Source organism: Macrobrachium rosenbergii, chromosome 8, assembly GCF_040412425.1.
Source record: "Macrobrachium rosenbergii isolate ZJJX-2024 chromosome 8, ASM4041242v1, whole genome shotgun sequence".
NCBI classification, from domain to species: domain Eukaryota; kingdom Metazoa; phylum Arthropoda; class Malacostraca; order Decapoda; family Palaemonidae; genus Macrobrachium; species Macrobrachium rosenbergii.
In genome coordinates, this window is record NC_089748.1 from 79,610,217 (window position 1) to 79,634,149 (window position 23,933).

Genomic DNA, 23,933 nt, shown 5'->3' on the forward strand with positions numbered 1-23,933 from the left:
CGATTGAACAGTACTCCGGTAAAGGAATTGCCAGTAATAATCAGACCGTATAGTGGTTCCCAAACTTTTTCTGGTGGTTACCCACTTTTCATACAAGATACTTGTCCATAGCCGACAGCCCACCATAACCCATGACTACAGGGACTGTCTACAGTCCTACCCGCTAAACTTCTTTGGTTTTTTACATACATATCCTCAGATATGGCCCCCTGCATTCTGCTACATGGTCCCCCAGGGGGCCACGGCCCCCAGTTTGGGAATTTTTATAATATGAGAGTTCATCTGGGAGAGAGAGGGGTATTACTGCCTACATTTAATGATGTCCATTAACCGGTTTGCGGAAAAATGCACCATTGATATATTGAAAAAGAGTACAGTAACCTAACTATGGTATATGTTCACTACTTGTATGACCAGGGATGCTGTAAAGGATATCTAGAAAATTATTTATGGAAATTTACACGAAATGTAATGCATATCTGTAGTGAATGTCTTTTTTTCATAAACGGCTAATTTCTTGCCTTAGCAAAAGTTGGAAGGTTAGTGATTTAGTCACACTGCACGAACAGATTTTCTCTTGTGCAGAGAACCTTATGGAGATAATACCCGCGCTCATGAGAGCCAAAGCTAGGTTAAGGACGTAGGTCTCCTCTGGAGGACGCAAATACTAAGGTCAACTAAAACGACCAGGCCAAAGCTAACTTTTAAGTCGGTTGACATGACCTAGATATGGACATCTCTTTTAGGAAAGCTCTAAGTGTAATTCATTGTAGTAAAGGAGGCTTGGACTGGGTTGAAGCGGACACTATCTACAAAGCAAAGCTTCTAACTTACAGTCTTGACTGACACATTTGAAGCAACGATTGCCTCCAGAGACAAGAGGAAATCAAAGATATGTGTCTGTGAGCCTTGTTCCTTACAACCTTTGCAAACCCCTCTGATCTCAGATGGCAATTAAAAATATATCAGCCAGTGATTCCAGTCGGAAGTAAAGGGTGTTGTATCCATTTTGATTTTCCAGGCTTGATCACAGTGGTGTTGGAGGCCACATGTTCTCTTATTTGGTGAAGTATTATTATAACAGAGTAATTTAATGAGACCTCAGAGTCACCCTGCAAGACTCCAAGAGGCTTCGCTTAATGGATCCATTTTTGACGAATTAGATGGAACAAAAGATAAGTTAGCCAGAATGACTCAGCTATAGTACATGGGTTGTATGTGAAGGGAACAGGCACTTGACTGGGGAATCGATGGCAGTCTTTTGAAGTTTCTGACTGGGTTTCAATAATTAAGACACTTTCCACATGTCTAATTTACTTGATGGCACTTAGGCCTGTTACTGTCCGTCTTTATAAAAACCGAGCTTGGTCATCAGTCTTCCTCAAGAGCTGCCTGCTTTGGGTTTCTCTACACATAAGGTTGACAAAAACAGTTGTTACAAACAAAATATTATATTTCATTCTGTACAAATAGTTCAGAAGATTGTTAGCACTGATTATCCTCACAGAGAAAATAAAAATCATCGCTGACAAGCCAACAATGCCATTTAAACAATACTGTACTAACATTTAGGCTTCAACATTGCTAATTCTTAATGTTGAGTGAAAATAGGGTAGTCCTTATTTGTTTAATTTTTGAAAAAAATGGTGATCCTTAATTTTCACCAGAGTAAAAGCCATAGGTCTTAATATCTAGCATTTACTTCAGTACATTAGGAACAAAAAATACAAATTTTGCTTCAAAAATAAATGGAAATCCCTGCAATTCACTAACTTTTACATACAATTTCAACCAGAAATTTTAACACCTCGTATTGCAAACTATTCTGAACATCGAGGATATAATGTATATGTATGTATACATATATATATATATATATATATATATATATATATATATATATATATATATATATATATATATATATATATATATATATACACTACATAAGAGAAAATGTAAATGGCGATGTAATTACATTACATTATATATATATATATATATATATATATATATATATATATATATATATATATATATATATATATATATATATATATACACAAATTATCAAATCAGTGATAACTTAGAAAAGATAGTACAGTATTGAAAGTATATAAATTAATCTTTTATAGATAGTGAAGCAGAACGTACCTGCTAAATCATAGCAATCTATTTCCTAATATACCATAAAATGACTTTAAAATATAAATAGCTTCCATATAATCATCAATAACTGAGGTTAGATCTAACTGGACATGAAATACAGATGACACTTTTCTTTAAGACAAATCAAGAGCACCAAAATGATACACAATCTGCCCCGTTCTTAGGAAAAAATAGTTATTCAAGTCTGTAACAACTGCAAAACTCTTAAAATCATAGAATCTACAAAATTTTCTCGAGTATGATCATGACGTACACTCATCAGTAAATAGAGTTTCCTGTACCGTTCATGTCTGTCACAACCCCAAGAGTAAAAAATTGACAACGATATAGTCTCTTGAAAGTTTATCATATATTTCATTGCCTAAAATATTGAATCCAACTATGAAAAAATATAATATAATACGAATTACAGAACTAATGTAAACACGACTAGTTTGTGGCCATTTCCCCTGATTTATTCCCATTCCGATCTGTTTTCAATTACCGATTTTTTCAGATTAACCACAATGCTTTTTCAAACCATATACAGTGTACTTATCACCAAAACTGTACCCAACTTGTATAACAAGGCTTCTTCCAGCTATATACAATGTATGGTTTAAAATGGCTACCCTGTATGTTTTCTTCAACCATCCCCTACACATAAACTGTGTACGTTAATCATATCTCCCCCCTTTAACAGAAACAGCTGTGCTAGATTAAGTCCAAGCACAACTTTTGTGCTCAGAATGAGACTCAGGGGCACAGTATTGAGATTTTAGTGCATATAAACTAAACATAAATACAGAACTTTCAAAAGGACAGCTCACACAATTCAATATCACACATAAGCCTCTATAAAAAATACATTTTCTTTGCAAATTTCTTCTTAAAAAAGGGAGTTCAATTTACAATTCAGAAATATAATCTACATGTCATCCATCCAGTAAATTATAACATTCATGACCTTTCACCCTATGATATGGAAGATTTCATGTTACTGTATATATGATAATAAATCATTCTGATCATGCTTCTTCAAGGTGTATTATCATAATACTGCTCTAAAAATTAGCTATTAAAATAATCTGACAATTCACAACACACATGTATGGGTGTGTGTGTGAGGTGTGTAATGCACACATGTATACTTTACATACATACACATGCTTTCACATACACAGCATGTTTATGAGTGAGTGATGATATATATAAAATGTAAATTATTATTCAATGTATGAAGTGATGAATGAAAGTTTTATGAGAACCAACCTTCTCACAGCCTTTACAAAAAAAAGAAAAATAAATAGAAAATGGTGAGCAGCACGACAGTGGTAAGCTTAATGAAAAATGCTCTAATGACCAATATGAATCCATTAAATACAAATATATATGTGTAGTTATATAAAAATCTTTACCTATAATGTATTTCCCAGCTTGGCATGCAACTCACGGTCAGATATGGAGTATTCTAATGGTTATGGTAACTAAAAACTAATAATAATGATCCCTTCATGAAAAAGAATACTGATATCTAACCAAGACCATGAAAAGGGAAGGTATTCTCCAAATATTCAGTGTTACACCTATTCTTGCCACCTCAGCAATCCTTTGTAGCTATATACTGTACAGCATATCCAAATTTTTGCTTATTCATGATCTGACTTTTCCTTCTCATCTTAAGTGTATAGACTAGACCTTAATCTTTGCATCTTTTACTACTGGTCACTGGAAACAGCAATGCTCTCAGATCATATTTATATCTAATGAACAATCACCCGAGATCTCCCTTCAGTGACTGTTAAAATTGGGCCAATGTTTATTATGCTGACCTACTATCTTACTGAATTACAGTAAATGTATTTTGACATTACCGCATTCCCCTGCAAAAAAGATGTGAAACTCCTGCACTACATTACCCAGCTATACATCTTGAATTTTATCACAAGGAAAGTTTGACAGGACCCACATTATTATGATTTTATATCACAAGACTTATAATCACAGACTAAATTTATGGTATACCTAAAATAATGCTGTTGTCAGATACACACAGAGGATACTGCACTTGGTCTCTTAATATAAACATAGAACAGCATACCTCAACAGCACATAACATCATTCATATGACCTCTATAGGATACTGCCACTATGCTATGATCGATTAAGAGGGTGTCACTAAGTTTAGACTGAGTAGCATTATTTTCGAACATTAAAGGACTACTGTAATAGAAGAAAGGGAACTCAGAAAGCTGAGGCAGCGATAGGCAATATCATTCAATAACAATTAAGTTGTAGGGAATATTTCTTTTAAATGATATAGATTTCCTTCCTTGGTACACATTCACCCTCTGGACAATTTGAACTTTGCAGTTTTAAAATAACTTGCGCTAAATTCTCTCACTGGGAAGGTTGAAAAAATTTGTGCAACATTAACCTTGATTGCCTAATACATTTGGTAGTGAAAGAATTTAGTGAACAAACTTTTCATGCAAGGAAAAAGAATCTACATCTTTTGCAATGCTATATACCCTACTTAATATCACAGTAACAGGTGATACATTATATAAAGGCAATCTTAAATATAAGCATGAGTAGTGCAGAGATACCAGCAGTTAGGGGCACAGTCACAACCCAGGCAATTACAATGTTCCTGTAAGAGTAAAAAAAAAAAAATGTTACATTACTTAAAATAACGTGTCTGCATTTCTGTATTACCGCACTGGTACAGTCAGCATGAAAAAAAGCTAGCTACATCTAACTCCCATAAAATTTATGACTATAAACTTCTGAATAAAAGCAGTAAATAAATGTACAATCGTGCATAATTTGTCTCAAATGGCAGTCGAGCTCCTTTTCTCACAATTCCTACCTTAAACATGCAAACTCTCATGTGAAAAACTAGCCTTAGCTCCATTTTCCGCAAAAGTCAGTGCACAACAGTAATTATTAACTCCCAAGGACAGTACTCTGTTAATCTTAGCTACTACTGATATCACAATACAATCTGATAACTATTACTTTTAGTAAAAATATTCCACAACATAAACAACATTTGAAATAATTTTTTTAAAATCTATGAGCTAAAGGGAACAAGATAAGTAAACCATTTACAATGATGACGTAACTTTAAAATTATGCCTTACATCTTGCCTTCCATAGCATGACTGTACACAGAAAATTCAGAAGTCATTAACAATTCAATCCACTGAAACTTTGGAATCTTACCTGAATAGTTTCCAGTCAACACCTTGGCGAGAAGACTTGGTCCATCCAACAAACACAACAGAGCCAACCTTACAGTGGGTAGTTGAAATTGGGAGACCAATTTTAGAGGCAAACAAGACGGTAAAGGCAGATCCAATTTCAATGGTAAAACCGGAGGAAGCAGTCACTTTGGTTAAGTCTTCACCAATAGTCTGGATGACACGACGACCCCACACCCACAGACCAACTGAGATGCCAAGCTACAAAAGATATAAAACATTAATAACCCTCAGTCCCTTATGGAATACCACTGAGATATCGTAAGTCAAGCAACAGGATCAAGTTTTCATCAGACTGATAAAGGAACCAGCACCAACAGAGACCAAAGAAATTAAAATAATCCATGTGAATACACTTGCATCTTACTTACACCTCCAAAGAGAAGAATGTAAATGGGGGTTGGTGACCTCTGTGCAACAGATCCTTCAGTGTAGATGGCCCACAGTGCAATCAAAGGTCCAATAGCATTGCTGACATCATTTCCACCGTGAGCAAAGGAACCAAATGTAGCAGTAAGGATTTGGAGGAATGAGAACAGTCTCTTCACCTCAGGTGGGTCAACTTCTGTTTCTTTCTTAGCAGAGAGTTCATCCATTGAAATCACTTTAACATTGTTGGTGCTCACAAGAGGAACTTGGCTGCTGTTATTTGTGAGACCTAAAATAAAAATTTGAAAGATATGGCATAAATAATTTTTACATTCATAAATCAATAAATCAAGAGCCAGCAATAAGAAATATTATGCTTAGGGTAAAGATGTTCTTCTGTAATAAAATTCATTAATATACATTATAGAAACACTTGCAGAGCCCAATGCTAGTACAATTTATTACCTAAAACCACAGGAAATACATTAGTCACATACACAGAAATATTTCTTACCAAGCGACTGTGAGGAAGGATTTGTATTGGTAAGTCCATTGCCAAGAAGATTGGATTTTGTTTCTGCTGGGATGTATCCGTTGGAGTCAGAGTTGCCATTAAAGGTATACGTGGTGGGAGAGACGCCTTTTTCAATGACGGAGAGTTCTTGTCCAGGTGGTGTTGGGGATCTGGAGTTATCTGTAAGATCCAATTTATCACGATGAAGTTCAAAGTGCTAAGTATAGTGATAAAAAAATTATATATTTATAAATCCTAATACGATAATTATAGTAACAGAAAGCAGTTGTTTTTATTTTCTTTGTAATCAATTATAGTGAGTTCTACAAAATACTAACATTCTCCACTATGCCACATTTTTCTTGAAGCAAAGTTTTTGTTATTTGGGTTACAGCACTCCAATAAACAGGGGGGGAGGGCAAATAATCAATACACAAGGGGAAAGTGTGAGACTTGACAACAAAGTGAAACATGATTAATGCATTAGCAATGTGTTTCTATTCAATCTGTGTTGTAAATCCTCTGACTTGATTAGGATACAGCATGCCTGATTAATTGCTCAGGATCATGGCCAAATTTCTTGCTTTATATAAACATTTAGTGTCACCTACAAGTTTGCATTAATTCTCGTTTACACTGAAAAAGGAATAACGATGGCATCCATTCATCACTAGTGAAACAGCGACATGTGTTCATGGGAATGGGAAACAGAAATAAGTTTCACTGAGGGGAATGGGGTCTTCGAGCGTGACAATTAACAGGAGAGAATTTTGAAATTCTGGGAAATACAATAAAACATCACAACTTAATCCTCGCAAAATTTACCTTGGTTATACAATAGTTCCTCCATTTCTAGATTATCTGAAATAAGTTACACAACAAATCAACTGCCTATTGCTACATCAAAAGCTCTGGGAGAAACAAAGTATAAACTGCAGTTCCAAGAAATAATTTTTCTTTCAACTTCTTTGAACTCGGCCACAGACTACAAAATCAAATGCACGACTTTCTGTAAGTGTATCATTAAAGTCAGCCCAGTAAACTTATTCCAGTGTAATACATTTGCAAGAAGGAAAAGACCAAAACGTGGTACCTACCAGTAGAGTCAAAAGTGAATTTGACGCCCTGATCATGACTGCCTTCTTTCCTAAGGTCAGCTGCAGATGGATATGAGAAGTAAATGAGTCATGGAAGTGGTGTAATGTTATTATGAATAATCTAATACTACATGTCACATTTGCTCGGCAACAAGAGATACAGAGCTAAATGCTAAAACATCAAGCTTATATGTCAAGCACGTTTTTTTTTTTTTTTTTAGTATTATGGAAGTTTTTTACTTGAGAATTCACTCAAGCATGATTCGGTTTAAATTGAAACAACTTTAAACTCTTCACTATACCTAAAGACTTTATTTTAAATAATTTATACTGAAGTTCTAAATCTACTTCCAAATCTTTCAAAACAGCAAATACAAGTTTTTCCTTTACCTAGGTAAATCTATGCATATTCTTTAAAATACTGTATTACCGAAGGAAAAAAATCCTAGTTAAAATCATGGCACTTTAGTGTAGTAGTGCTATCTACAATTTAATGAATAAACATAAATTTTAAGTTTTCACTGCTTCATACACATGCAGTCAGTGATGTACTGCTTCCGCTTACATGATTAAAAAATATATATAAAGTCTGAACTGATTAAATGATATTATAATTGTTTTGTAAAGACTTACCCTGAATGGCCTTTCTGGTGCGTGGTACAACAATCACCTGGATGATGAGAGCTGTGATAAGGCCTACACCCAAAGCAATAACAAAAGCTCCCCAGGTAGGAATCATGTCAAACTTCAGCACTGCAATGGGGAAAGAAATAAGAATTGAATGCAAAATGGCATTCTGAAATCATATTTTCAATCTATCATTATACAAACAAGTCTAACCCGTGCTGTAAAGTACTCACTTTGAAAATATCACTCAGAAAAAAAGTGGCTGAAATATCTGTGTATCAGTATACAAGAACAATTTCGTAAATTTCAGAAGTTGGCAAATAAAGGGACTTACGGGCAGGACCATCATGAACAATGGAGAAAATGTTGACTAGAAGGGTCAGACCATAGATGAGGGGAAGGGCGCGGAGACCTGGTTCCATGGGCTTCTCTTTCTTCAAGATGAAGTGATTAAGACCCATGTATATGAGAGCGGACATGATACCGGAGAGGATGGGGGAGACGAACCAGGAACCAACTGAAAAAGAAAAGTTTGATTAGAATACAAGTGCATAAATACAGTAAATGAAATTTTGAAGGCGGTTTTACACATGCGGAATATCTGGCATTACATCCTCTATCCAATTAGTAATGAAATATCCCAATCCATGGTCTCACTCCGAAAGAAGTGACTAACTGACACAAGATGAGTACAAAAGACAACGTGTTATCAACAAAGCCCTTCGGGTTACCATGACAAAGCTGTTTCCATTCATAAGACCCAGACACATGTTAGGAAGGGTCAAGGAGAATGATGCTTCTATTTTCTCCTAGATCCCTTCCAAAACATGACAGAATCTCCTAAAGATGAAAAGAAAATACAAAACAAAGTCTCGTCAAAGTTTTAAACATTTTATAGTTGAGGATGACACAACTGACTCTTCCTCTCGAACCATTTGGAGGGTATTTTGAACGCCTTGAACAAATACCGTCTATAAAAAAAATGTTTCATAAAACGAAAGTTTTGGGTACGGCATGCTCACATTAAAATATGCGCATCCAACGAACTACCAAGATGGGCCTCTCCTCCAGACGTTGATCAAAACGAAAGAACTACAGCAACACAAACATAACATAGGCTTCTACAACACAGGCATTTAAAAGCCCCAACAAAATACCCCAAGTAAGAGAACAGCCGCCGGGACCATTTACCTTAGACACGTTACCTTGAATAAGTTTGACTTTTCCGCAGAAGGGGGTAATATCTAAATAAGTTGCACCTTTTCTACATCTCGCCTCACACCCCAACCCCACCAGGTGGCAAACCAATTTGCACGCCATAAACCAACCGCATGCGATAATTTGCAGTCATATCTTAATACTCATGGACGGTAGGCAATAGTAAATGTCTGGACAAAATTCGTTCCCCATACTTTCACCTAGGATTCATCGTGAAAGAACTACCGCCAAATTTTAAACATATGTATAAGAAAATGAAATTGCAAATGGTTAGAAGGTGCTTATCGGAGGAGACAGTATATCAAATTTTACTACAATCAACTGTGAAGAGTTTTTTTCGGTTCCGTTATGATGAAAACTCAAGAGAAAACTTACAAAAAATTCCTTAGAAGCAAAACTTATTTCTAACGATTCATTTAATTTCACTCTACTGAGAAGTGCCGAATTGCGATAGCGGATTTTATTTACACCTGTTACTTACAAATCAACACATAAATAAAAGAAGGCGACGGATGATCACAACATGAGCATCGTTATTTCCTACCGCGTTCCACAAGAGCTCCTTCCCAAAGTCGGCCCAAGTATAGAAATCAGGGTTGCCAACCCCTCCCTTCTCGTTCCCTCATTCTTACTTCATTCTAGGATTTATTCTTGCCTACGTCTTCCTTTCAACTTAATAACAGAACTATGAAAACACTAAAACAATGACATATTAATACACTGTTTAAATGCAACCGTAGTGAAATGCAGATACTGCATGATAAACACTGACCCTTCATTTTTTTTGTTTAAAATCATATCAGCGATGACTGTCAACGTTATTTTAATTTCAGAAATATACTGAAGAATATCTCAGCCAAGTCCCGAGAGAGAGAGAGAGAGAGAGAGAGAGAGAGAGAGAGAGCCACTGTCGCCGAAAATAGGGAAAACCGGCATGAACTGGTACAGCCGCAAGGATACATGTGCGTGAGTTTGTGAGTTACTATTAACATGTCTCGTCTCCTCTTCCCCCTCCCTTCCTCCCTCCGTCCCCATGCCTCCCCCGCTCTCTCTCTCTCCCTCCTTCTCAGCGATCAAAGTGGCACCTACTTGTCCCAAACTCTTCTTAGGATTTGAAATGATAAACTAACTGCAATTATTTCCCCATTTCAATTAAGTAAATTCATAATATTATCCTCTACAATTCCGGGAAAGATTGAGACGAATTCGATCTACATTTACCGTCTAAAACTTTTCTAGATTTCATCATGTGAAGGATACCTGTTTTCAAAGACTAAAATAAATAAGACGCAAACTGATGTAACTGTAATGAAGAGAGAGAGAGAGAGAGAGAGAGAGAGAGAGAGAAGCAACTTACCAATTTTGGCGAAGGTGATCCAGTTGACACCCTGGAGTCCTCTGGCACACATGGAAAATCCAATAGTTGCACCGACGATGGTATGAGTACCAGAAATGGGCAGTTTGAAGAAAGTAGCAACTAAGTTCCACATGGCACTTCCACCTTAAACAGAAAATACAATACATTATACGTAAAGTATTTATGGAAACTAAATTTGTTGAAAAATTGGGGAGAGGGGAACTTGTTTCCTTGAAATAACTTTGGTTGCCTTCATGTGCTCTCACTCACTATCTATATTTAAATTAAAGAAAGGACTTGAAAACGGCAAGATATGCTATCCAATGAGAACACTCAATATCCATAAAGTACAACATCCCGTGCAAGGAACTTGCAGCCGAGATGAAGCTAAAAGCTAATCGATACATCTATGGGAGACCTACCAAGAGCGGCCAGAGATCCCAACATGAGTTCCTTTTCCGTGTTGTTGTAGAGCGATACATCCAAAATACCTTTCCGAACGGTGTCTGAGACTTTATAACCTGAAAAGGAGAGAAATGGAAAGTTTACTTTCGGAGAAAGTACACAACTCAGAAATTTGATAATATTCGGCCTTTATCATACCACTTTCAGCAGATGAATTATTACAAACATACCAGGCTTACACAATACACTTGAGAGCAGTCATATATGCTTTACTGCAAACAGCGCAAACGCTTAATTACAATATACTCAGATAAATACAAAATCATAAATGCCAGGGCCCAGATTGCTAAACGTTTCGTCCCAATTATATGCGCTTTTGTAACACACACGAACCCAAATTTCCATTTGTTGACCAACTTTCTCTGTATAAATAGCCTTCCCGATGATAATAGAATTAGGACACAAGACTGACTGCCCTGATTCATGCAGATAACGAACAGGAAAAGTCCGCTTTCAGGATATAAATAAGAAACCTGTTATCACACACTTCAACTGGGAGGGACCTGGGTAAAGGTCAGAGGAATGGAATTAAGGTACAGTATAGGAAGGCAACAGAAAAGGTCAGACGAATCGAGTGTAAAGGACAATGAACAGGGATGGGAAGCAAAGGATATAAAGGTCTGAGGGACGGAATGACAGCCCTCAAAAGGTCAATATAGAGGTCAGGCATTTCAAAAGTTTTCCCCGCTTTCGAGGACATTGTCCACTTCGGTATTCCAATATCAAAAGAAGTTAATTTTTTCTTCTAAATATCTGTTCCTTTGTAATTCTAATAGACACAATGCCCTCTTAACTTCTCGAATTCTTCGCGCTTTTTTTTTTTTTGCTTCTTTAACCACGGCAAGAACTAACAATATCTGCAAAAATGATTCTCAGTAAATCATTCCTTCCATTAATACATAAGACTACTGGGATGGATACTTTTAATCTAAAGATTTGTTTGTTTTTTCGAAAGCGTCCCTCACTCCATCACAACTGAAATCCCGCGTTAAAACACTCCAGGTGAATGTGAAATCATGCTTCCAAATAAACGTCTCTAACATCACCAAGAGTCGGGGCGGGGGTGGAGGATTGGCGTAGGGAGAAGTGGGAGTGAAGCGTAGGGATATACAGTAGAAGGGGAGAGAAGCCAACCTGGTTTGCCTTGGTCTTCAAGGTCTGCTTCTGCTTGAACTTGCTCACACCCTCTACTCGCACACTGTTCAACTTTAATGGATATCGAGCTATTATAATCTTTAATCAAAATATGATTTCTACATGTTCCTGCTGTAACTATAAAAAATAGCCCTAATCAAAATAAATGTTTGCTTAAGTAAGTATATCTTAATGTGCATATCCTTATCGGCCGCCTTCGACAAGGAACCGACAGACCCTAATCACGAGGAAGAACACTTTCACTTGTGTACTCTCCTGAAGTAGTTTTCACTCTTAACAAAGGAAACCATTATTTCAATTTCCTCCTTTCTTCTGGGTGAAAAAGCGTCTCCAATCCACAACTGGGCGAGAAAATTCAAAGAACACGCCTTACTCCTATTAATTTGAAAGCACCGCCCATACGTTGGTAGACATTTCACGCTTATTTATACTATGATTTTTTTTATGTTCTCAAAGACATAAATGAAGTACTTACAATCAGTGAGCAAATACGATTAAGAAAAATGTCTTTTAACACAATCATGTGGAATTCTTCACGATTTTTCTCGCATCTTTTCATGTCTAAATTCTTCCATTCTATTTTACAAGCCTTAGGCAATGACCAGAGTTCTTGATAGTTGTCCAAGAGTTCGAAGTAAATATATCTGCGTAAAACGAAAACATAAAATAAAACATGGCTGCCGTTTTCATGGGAGTTACGCAGTTTTTGATAAAATGCTACCTCAATAAAAAGAAAATTCCGAAATTTACGATAAACGTTTAGTAACTGTCATTACGTTTAGAATTTAGATACAATTTGGTTCTTTGGAATAAATATGCAATTAGTAACAGCTGATTTATCACACTTCAGACCAAAATGTTAAAATTCGAGTGTAAAAATGACACACACACACACCGATGATCCCAAACTTGACAGCAGCAGCAGAAGCTTTATCTAGCTCCTTGTGATACTAGCATATTCCAACTGTCATGACCGAACTTCAAAAACATCAAAAGTGGAAAGCAAGGTTTAAGACAAACTAAGAGTGGTCCAGTATTCAAATTTCCCTCAGTCGGTGATGACGTCCGCGAATGTGACTTGTAGACCAAGGACTACAGTAAGGGATTAAAAAGGAAGCTAATGAAAAGGAACTTGTGGTTGGGGATGGGTGTTGGGTGTGAGGAACTCCGCTAGAGAAGCACAAGTATGGAAAGCCGACGAATGCGGAAAATAAAGACCAATACAGATTGTACGGTAAAAACGCCGTAACATTTTGGCTCGATGCCAATGAGGCTCGCCGGGTGGTAGTGTGGTAGTCATGACAGAATGGTTAGTCTTGGATGGTAACCTTGAGATCAGCCTTTAGTGTGCGGTATATTCCAGGGGACGGGTGCGTATCGATGGTAACTCTCTTATACGCAATTAGCTACAAAAATAACTAAAAACTTGATGCCTTTGTTTTAAAAATAAACCGGCAGACGGAAATTTCCTAAACGCATTGCTTACGTGTGATTTTACTTCTCTGGGAAGATTAATTCCTCGTGAGCTACATTCTTACACTACTTGCATTTAACAATATTAACTAGTCTACTGTCGGGTCTAGAATTATAAGCTGCATCCTCGCGATGATAATGCGGAGCAAATATAAAAAAGAAGTACATTCCTTTGTATTAGCGGGTGACCGTCCACCTAAGAATCCGGTTCATCCATTGACCTGATGCATACCAGAGTAAACAGGAAAAGAGCCTTGCCTTCATATTAATCTCTCTCTCTCTCTCTCTCTCTCTCTCTCTCTCTCTCTCTCTCTCTCAGAAGATAACACGCAAAAGAGAAAAGGGGATTTTCGGGTCTACGGGACCAACGGATTGTTCTGCATGAAAAGCAATTTTATATAACAAGCATCAGCATAATTAAAATGCGCACAGACATAACTTAATTAAGTTATTTCCCAAACCATGAAAGAAAACATCGTAATACGGAGATGGAAAAATGCATTTCATTCACAGAAAACTCAACCGTTACACCCGCACTAAACGTATCTTAATAAATTTATGCCTTCACTCTGACTAATCCCCACAATTATAAATGTGCACATTTCATTCTAGAACAAGAAAGACTTCTTCTAATTCTTAAAGTTTACACCTGACAAACATACAAACGCAGACGACCGTTAAGCCTAAGGGCAAAGGGACGATGACGCATCAAACCTCAGCTCAGATCTGATAAATGAAGATTACTGAGATATGGAAATGGGATGAGTCACGAGAGCATGTCATCTGGAAGCTTCAGGGAAATCTCGCCCGTGTTTTCATTCTACCTCTGCCTGTTTCTAACCATCGTTGGGATTGTCGGAATTTATTTCATTGACTAAATTTAGGATTTAATACACTGTCGGTAGGAAAGCCAGTCTGAATAATATTTCACTGCTAATGCCATTGTAAACAACTACAGGAAGGAATGAGATAGACAAATGGATTTTGTGAGTGTCTTTCCGAAATTTGGTCATAGTTACTTTTTTGGCAAACAAACTGTATGTCAACTACCCTACGGAAAGATGATATAAGCATACACATTCTCTTACCTTAAAATCCACATTAGATCACTCTTAAAAACTGCTTTACACAGTTAACGATTACCTTTTCAAAAGGGAAAGAAAAGCAAGATCAAATTTAATGTGAAGGCTCTAAAATGTCGACTCTCTAAAGGCGTAGAAAGGGAGACAATGCTTAGCAGACACGGGCGTGATATCTGAAGATGACAGTGGTCACAAGGATAAGTACAAGGCAAGCTAGTTAACTAGGTCACGATCAAACAAACACAGTAAATTTACACAGCGACAAAACATCGCCAGGCGAGTCCTTCATTTTGGGAAAACAAATAAATGTTTTGGTAGATGTTCTAAAAACATATAATATTTATCATAATTAGGAGAGAGAGAGAGAGAGAGAGAGAGAGAGAGAGAGAGAGAGAGAGAGAGAGAGAGAGAGATTTGCTGCGCCTTGACCTATGTTATCATGAGTACAGCGCCCGTCAACAACGCAAATATTTTTTTCCATGATATTTTGCGTAGTAATATTACCAAAATTTTCCAGACTATCGGGGCTCCTTTTTTCACCGTCCTTTGAAACACAGATGTTGGCACACATATGAAGGAGTAATTGATAAGCTTAAAGGTAGAATCCAGTTACATGTAAGAAAAAGTAAAAAGAAATGAACAAACTCATATTGAAAAAAAAAAGCCAGATCCGTTAACTATCCACAAGATTTGATGGTCAAGTTGAGGGAGTTTCCGGATATTGCAGCTGGACAATGTTTTCTCGATGTCTGGAAAACAAATGCCGGAAGTTTAGGTTATGGAAAGAGAGTACTAACCGACCTCCAGAGCCCTCACAGCGAATATCGCATAATGCGAGACGAAGGTGAACTGCAGGACTTCGCAATACTGACGAAAGCATCACTACCATTCACCACTTGGCAGTTCACAAGCAGAGCTCATTTCTGTCCGTTGCTAAGGGAATGCTACTATAATGTTGAATCTGTGTAACTTTTGTATCATCAGTTTCACACCAATGCTTTCTTGGCCCCAGCGCTTCCGAGATCAACAACCGAAAAAATGAAATGGCAAAAAACAGGTTCATTATCTGACTCATGTTTAACAAACAGCGGTGAGGAAGAGCGACGCAGGGGAACTTTCGAAATTTCTGATTAGTGTAAGCTTTCAGTTAAAGCTCGTTCGAGTTCATGAAAAAAGAGTGTCTCGCTTTGATTCGAAAACGAGCTTTGTATATAGCAATATATCGAGCAAAGGCGTATAGATAGTGCCTTGATACAAGTTTGGACAAAAAAAGGACGCATTTTATGCTGTAAAGCATACTGGCAATAAATATTCATGACTTATCATCAGAATGTAAATACGTCAACAACGACCTTCCCAAAGGTCTAAGAGGAGGGCCAGACAAAATAAGAGGGGGAGGTAGCCAAGATTGGTGGGGGGATGGGATCAACTTGCATGCCGTGAGAGGGCCAATAAGAGACATTAGAGCAGGAAGCGTTCACTGGAGCCGCTGGCATTTCGGAAGCGAAAAAAGAAAAAGAATAGAGCCAGTCCCCAGAAGTTGCTGCTGGCTGTGTGGAGGAGAGAAAGACACCTAAAACGCTTCCTTTCAACTTGAGTATTTAATACGTACTTAAAGCCAAGGCATCCTACTCAACAATGTTTATAATACAGTTATGAAGGACTTCCTGTAGTATTCGTCGACGATTTGCGATTTAAAAACCATCCACAAGGGAAAAAAGGTATATAAACACGACGCATAAAGTCCTACAAACGCTGCCAGTGGCTATTTCCACAGCATGATGTACGCCGGAACACATACAAGATTAACAAGCCAACAACTTGGCATTGATGCTACTGATGAAGGATGAAAAGAACTGCTGACCTGTGGCAGTTCGGGTGAACTAGGGGGAAGGGGCTGCATAAAAGCACGAGAGAGAGAGAGAGAGAGAGAGAGAGAGAGAGAGAGAGAGAGAGAGAGAGAGAGAGAGAGAGAGAGAGAATGTGGGTTTCTATTAACCATACGTTTATCTTCATATAAGCCAAAGTTAGTACCTAACATTTAATTGACATAATCATCCGTTAAGATAAGTTTGTGAATATCTTGGTAACATTCCAATACTGCGGTTGATAAATAAACACATATTGGTTCCTGAGAGGTGGATAAACCCAGGAGAAAGAGGCCAATGACCTAATACCATCATTTTGTTGCATCTGCCACGCTTCACTATTCATGGGTCCTAATGACAGACGACTTGCCTTCGCAATACAGGTCTTGTTTTGAATAAAAGTTTTCTTAGAAGACGCATTATGAAAACACATCCTTCAAATGTATTTTTTGTTTAAATACATATATTTCAGCACTATTCAGTAATTCTAATCTTTCCTATACTTACAGCGTAGCTACTAGCACTCTACTATTTCCAATGCCAGAAAGCTAATAAAGAAAAAAATAAACTTCGGACATTTTTTATGAGGCAAAGATTACCACAAACGAATAAGATAAACACTATTTGCTAATAAGGTATCAACTACATACACAGCGAAGAAATCAGTTTTGGTATCAAGGCTTCGTGCACCCAACAAAGGAGAAACATCCCTCATCGCGGATGATTCCGAGGGCATTATTGAATTCAAAGAATATATGTCTTTCATGACCTAAAATCCCTTTAGGTCGTCTGTTTGGTAAACAAAATACCAGAAGAACCAGCGCCCATATACACAGAATACCAGAATACTAATCATATCAAGAGGGCGGAAAATATTTTAAGAGCAAATGCCAAATAATTTTAGCTGGCTACCTTTAGTCTCTGTTTCACTTTCGTATTAGTGACTTTTGTTAGCTCGACTATTGTTTTGGCTGCTGCATCCAACACAACTTGCCAACCGCAAGCTCCCTACTACTGCAAACCCCCACTCCCAGCCAAAATACACCTTCCCCTAAAGATGGCAAGTATGTCTACACCTAAAATAACCGAAGATTAACAGTTAAATGACTTATACTCTGTCCTTTTAAAAATGGCGAATCATTTAGCGTTCTTTCGTACTGACTACATTCGAGATGATCACAATACGTAAATGTGTCTGGGTATCCCACCTGTTATAAATCACTGCAATTTGACCTTATTCTTCTCTCTCAACCCTTGCGTGTCTGCGTACTGAACAACATCTTAAATGTTGGGCCTAAGCCTCAACATAATGCTAACAGTACCATAATAATGACAATGTAAAAGATAGATGTGCGCTGTGAAGGTATAGCATGGATAAACAAAATGCCATCTTCGACATTATTCTATACGGAATGGATACCAGCGGTTACATCTTAATCTAAATGGTTCACAATTACGAATAAATCTCGAAGGAAAATAGAAACTAAACAGTGACTCGTTTTCTGGAACCCAGTTACGTGAATCTGTCAAATTTACTACTTTCTAAGAATATCGATCAAATCAATTAGAAACTCTTCCTCCAAACCTTTGCAAACAAACTCAAGAGCTATTATAACGATTTTTTAAAAATAAGGAAAACGCAACCACTCATTTCCAAGAATATTTTTTATATCATAAAGAATTAGTTCTATGATTGTTTCTCCAAACGGTAAAATGATTCAATGCCATTCATGAAAATAAGTGAAATCCACTGAGAACCATTTCCCCAAATCTTATTTAACGAGTTAGAAACTCTTTCAGACGAGTAGCACTGATGGTCTTATCACTTGAATGTTATTTTGAATGTCTCACACAAACATACACAGTCAACCTGTTGCCTTGCAACCAACCACGCAGCCGCTGAAATGGCATTACGCAACGCCGGTGCCCTCCTGTCAAGTTCCACATTACACCCAAGACATGTGCGTCGTGGTAGTCTCTCTCAGTTCCCGTAATCAACATCTTATCGCTTCCTCACATTAGCGACGGATCTGCGCGATTACAGATGACGTCATTTGAAACGAGTCTGCTCTTAATTGTTTTTCTATTGGTCCCGACGAGGCAGTGTTGTGCTACTTCAGGACCTTGCCAAATCTGACTTCACTAAAGTAGGACGGAGTTTCTTCCCTGGTTAAGAGTCTCTTTTCATCCCCGACGAACTTTAGCGGCGACAAATAAAATATAGTCGCTTCATGGATCATCTGGTTCATTTATGTTGTTTTCAAGATAAGAGACCTTCATTATCAATGAATTTATGCTATCTGGTGATATATGGATTGGAAGTATGGAATCTTCTGCAACTTTCCTATGCACACGACACAATTTTCGAGTACATACGTTTTACTGCGTTCAACTTACTTTTATGCCCTTATTTCCCAAGTACTGAAATCTAGATTGAACAATGATTAAGATAATCGTTCTTACGAGAATACGTTTTTTTGCGGCAGATGAACCGATGAAATGTAACATTATGCAAGCGCTATGAAATAAGTAAGATACTGAAAGCATCACTATTGCTAAAGTAAATGCTAGTCGCTCAAACGGCACACACATGAACACTTACCTATGAGAATAGCCCCAAGAACTTCGAATATCGTTGCTAGGATACAAGCAGTCCTCAGAGTAAGGACACGAGAGCCTACGGACGTACCAAAGGAGTTGGCCACGTCGTTTGCTCCAACGCCGAAGGCGAGGACGAAGGAGACGATGAAGCCAGCAATAGCGAAGGGAAGGAGTTCTTCGGAATAGGGTTCCATTTTTGTTGTTTGTGCGTGTTTGTTTTCAGGGGAATGGGACTACAGTATGTAGTAGTTAAATTTAAGGGAACAAAGGTGTTTGTACTGAACGGAAGCTGGGAAATGTAAAGCTGATGGCCTCTTGTGTAGATATTGTCTATATCAAAGGACTGCGTGACTCACTCGAGATAGTAATCTGTCGTGTAATAACTGAACGGAAACTGGTAACTTCTAAAATATCAAAAAGGAAGTGTGACTAAGAAAACAAATTAATAATGTACTTGTACTAAGAATGTAAGTACGTGTCACAGGAGAGTGATTTTGCCCTGACGGCAACTGAGTTTGGGGGAGGATACGCTGTTGAAGAAGACCTGTGTAGGAAAAGGGAGAAAACGAGAGAAATCAACAGGTGGTCTGCAGAGAAGAACCACATTACACTTACCGATCAAGACAGCGCCCAGGATCTCGGCCACAGTAGCGATCATGCAAGCCTGTCGCAGCGTCAGAACCTTAGCTCCTACACTTGTTCCGAAGACATTGGCAACGTCATTAGCGCCGACGCCAAAGGCGAGGATGAAGGCCAAGACGAAGCCCATAATAATGATCCACAGCGTCGTCGACTGCCATTCTGCCATAGACATAGAGTCTGGCAAACTTGGTGCTGTCGTCGTGAAGTCTATCATACTTAGATCCGGTGTGTCGGCGCAGGCAACCCCCATCAGGAGGGCCAGAGATATGAGCGCTACGAAACGCATGGTTGGTCCCTCGCACCGAAGAGGAAGAAGAAGAAGAAGAAGAAGCGGAGAAAGGAGGCCAACAACACCAAAGGAGAAGACTTGAAGATAGTTCGCCCCACGTGGATCGGAAGCGAGCGAGCCAGAGGTGTACAGCTGCGCTAATGCGAGAGAGAAGGCACTGTGTATGCATCACTGTGGTTGCCTCTAGTTTTATATACCACGGCTTGACCACGCCCCCTTGACCGAATCCCCGCCCCCCCTTTCGCCACTGACCACTAGCAAACACCTTCAATACCACGAGACGTTTTCATTCAATCTACCAGGACATCTAATCATTAATGACGAAACGAAAACGACCCACGAGAGTTGTTTCATCACTAGTGACCCACTAAACCTATAGCTACAAGACCGAAGACACTTGCGTGAGTCCATCCTGTTAATAAGAGAATTGAACTCAACTTTGCCAAGAATTCTCATCTCATGGCCGGGGTTCCTGTGACCGAGACGACTTCAGTTTGCACCAGTCTGTTTCAGATGGCGGCAAGGGGAGGGCACCAAGAGGCCTGCATGGGATCGAACTTACTTTCAACGTTTATTCCGCCCATTCCCTTTCTTCGCACAACTGGGCGAGCTCAGCAGGGAATCAAGGGAAGTTCACGATCATCCGAAGAAAAAAGCACGATGGACAGGACTGAAAGTTACTCGACATGCTTTCTAGGAAAGAAGAAACTTTATTTTTACCAAGACGTTCATGAGTGTATTTATAGTTACTGAAGTTGAAGGAGATCGTTTCGTTTACATTAACTTGATTTTGCCCGCAAATATGTCGGCCTCTGAAACGTACTTGAACCTGGTGAACAGTGAGTGATGGGGAGAGTCTGGTGATTTTCAGGTCTGGTGCTTCAGTTATAAACGTCTTTCATCGGTGGCTAACTGATGCTGAGAGTTGCTACTTGATCCTAACATATTTATCTAATCGATCAAATTTATTCCATCTGCCAAATCCGTAGTTGGTTGAGAATGAACGTAACTAATGTCCACTGATTGTCTGTACGTAGAAAAGATCAGCCTGTGGCTTATTGTATTTCACAATAAACATCTCTTAAGACTTATGTTTTCAACGATATTTAATCGGTAACTATAGTGAAACAGGTAATGTATGAAGAACCATTTAGAATAGATTTAACATTATATTTCTGACAGCTGGTTTTTAAATATTTTCGAAGTATTCGTGGAGAGAGAGAGAGAGAGAGAGAGAGAGAGAGAGAGAGAGAGAGAGAGAGAGAGAGAGTGTGTAAAAAAATCCGGTACCCATAAAAAGAAAAATAATTCCTGTTAGTGTTCGTCGCGGTGCCTTATTCGAACTAGATCAATCTAGTGCAATGTCTCCCACTCTGCTTGAAAAAATGAACATCGCCAAAAAGGAAAAAAAAAGAAAAGCAAATAAAAAGTTAAATTAAATGACACGCAAACGAACTGGTACCGCTACTGCTCTTTCGTTCGTGTTTGTTGTTAATGTTTTCATAATAATGAACGATGTACTCCGCGTTGTTGTTATTACTGCACTGTCATCGTTGTTCCTCTTTTTATAGTTATCATCATACGTGTTTTTTGTTTGATTAAATATTTTAATGTTCACTGATCCGTCTTTTCTTTAAAACATAAATTAATATAGACTGAAAATGGCGCATAATCGCAATGTATATCTTTTATCATACGATAATATAATAATACATACTGTATAATTGTCGACACATTTTACTGAGAGAGAGAGAGAGAGAGAGAGAGAGAGAGAGAGAGAGAGAGAGAGAGAGAGAGAGAGAGAGAGAGAGAGAGAGAGCAGTTCTGAGTAAATGTCCAAAGAACATAAATAAAAACAAAGTAATAATTTACACGGAGAACCGCCCGTTTCCTCAGTAAAGGACACACTTGTATTGTACAGAGAAGCAAGAGTCTCTCTCTGCTCAGGCGCTTCAATCAAGTTCATCAGGTAATGTACAGTATACTCAGCTGGCTTTTAACACTACAGGCAAAAATGCCTGTGTCGTGTTACATATTCTGTTTGATTACAGTAACATGTTTCTCGGAATTCGTTAATTGCATATGAGGTGGCTGAATAGACAATGCGTAAATTCAACTGCAGTAATTTTGTATTCATGTATCATCTCCACAGAAAGGTAAAAATACTTTCTCATGCTTACCATCAAATAAAATGCAACAGCCTTGACGGGATAGTATTTTTCCTCTTTCCTTCCCAATAAATATTCAGGTTATGTATTTAATTGGCATCTTTGCAAAGCATAATCAAATCTTCTATCCAAAAGAAGCGACAACAAGACGGATGTTATCAATCACAGACGGACTTGGAACCGCCACTTGACATTCCCTGCATGACCTACTCGCGCGTTAATCTAAGGCAACAGAGAACTCCATGAGGGGGACCAGGTGTCGCCTCTTGCATCTTTGAATTCCGCTACGAGGCGCATTAGCAACTGCAAGGAGCAAGTGGTCTTGGGGTTGTTCCCACGATTCTTCCTTCCTCTTTCTTAAGTCTTGCCTTCAAAATAGAATCTCTGTACTGCTTTTCTAATTGTCCTCCTCAGTTCATTTCAGATATGAAGATACGTTCACTGCCTTGCTCACTAAGGTATCAAGTGGCATACCGGCACATTTTGCGTAACGATATTCATCTCTGAACTTCAACTACTTTAGTTAATGCTTAGCTTCGTTTTGACCGACTGAATTTACTCGACCTTTGGTGATAGACATTGCAAAACTCCTTCAATCACCAAATGATCTGTTGTAATGTATTCTTTTCAGGCATATAAATCGCTGAATCATGAAGATCAGAATTGCATAACCAATAAAATTCCAGCAGAAGGAAAAGAAAGTCATCCTCCCACGACAAACAGCGTCATTCCAAACCAAGAGGACCCAGTGCTTTAATGGGTTTTATGCCTCAGACCAGAAATTCCTCAATCGATCAGCCTCCCTTCCAAAAAGAAAAAAAAAAAAAAAAAAAAAAGGGAGAAGAGACGTGAGGGACGAGATAACAAGCAACCACACGAAGGTGAATAGCAACAAGGACACGAGACAGATGCGGCTGCCGGCATGATCACTACCTGGAGCCCCGGGATCCGTGGCTGCTGCTGTAAACTTTAAAAAAAAAAAAACATGGATCATTAAACATTTAAACATTCATTATATTAGATGGAACACAAAAGCAATCATGAACTATATTTTCAATTGTTTATTTACTTACAAAAACTTAAAAATTGAATTACTTAAACCGACTGGACACCAGCATAATGATGATGAACCTAGTTTATAAAATGTACTTTAAATGAAAAGCCATGCATTAATTTAGTTTTAAAAAATTAAAATTGCATCTATAGATATTACTGATGTCACAGACACAGTTTAAAATGAAATACTGTATACTTATTTATCTATACATAAACTTACTTCCTGGTGCACAGTACATCTACACAAAACACATATGTAAGTGCATTAGTAAGCCATCAGGAGTCAAAAACATAACAACAAAGCCCACGTTTATGTTTTGCGTCAGTCTGGCACTACCTTCAGTCAACATCAGCTTTGAAACCAGACCCAAGGAAAGAAACTTTAAGTTCTAAATAAAATAATTTCCTGTATACGGTACACGTTACTAGTGACATTTGGTATCAAAATGACAGCTACCGTCGAAAACGTAATCACCAACTAATGCCTATATCAGCATTTATCTAGATTACCAGTGACGCAGATAATGTCATTAGCGCA

At 38.0% G+C, this 23,933-nt stretch overlaps 1 protein-coding gene across 9 annotated transcripts in view; it reads right to left on the reverse strand.

Annotated features, from left to right (window-relative positions):
* Positions 1-1,432: 1,432 nt before the first annotated feature.
* NaPi-III (Na[+]-dependent inorganic phosphate cotransporter type III) overlaps positions 1,433-23,933 on the reverse strand; it is a 124,791-nt gene continuing 102,290 nt past the window's right edge. For 5 of the 9 annotated variants that reach the window (XM_067108034.1, XM_067108032.1, XM_067108033.1 and 2 more), the window contains exons 2-12: positions 19,242-19,784; positions 11,019-11,117; positions 10,597-10,740; positions 8,356-8,538; positions 8,028-8,147; positions 7,395-7,454; positions 7,123-7,158; positions 6,298-6,477; positions 5,786-6,072; positions 5,377-5,615; positions 1,433-4,801 (exon numbers count right to left, since the gene is read on the reverse strand). In XM_067108034.1, coding sequence (XP_066964135.1) covers positions 4,711-4,801; positions 5,377-5,615; positions 5,786-6,072; positions 6,298-6,477; positions 7,123-7,158; positions 7,395-7,454; positions 8,028-8,147; positions 8,356-8,538; positions 10,597-10,740; positions 11,019-11,117; positions 19,242-19,434 — 1,632 coding nt within the window. In that variant the 5' untranslated portion in view covers positions 19,435-19,784 and the 3' untranslated portion in view covers positions 1,433-4,710. Of the gene's footprint in view, positions 4,802-5,376; positions 5,616-5,785; positions 6,073-6,297; positions 6,478-7,122; positions 7,159-7,394; positions 7,455-8,027; positions 8,148-8,355; positions 8,539-10,596; positions 10,741-11,018; positions 11,118-18,528; positions 18,566-19,241; positions 19,785-19,855; positions 20,346-23,933 lie in introns of those variants that run through there. The other 4 variants (XM_067108030.1, XM_067108038.1, XM_067108037.1 and 1 more) reach the window with 4 other exon arrangements.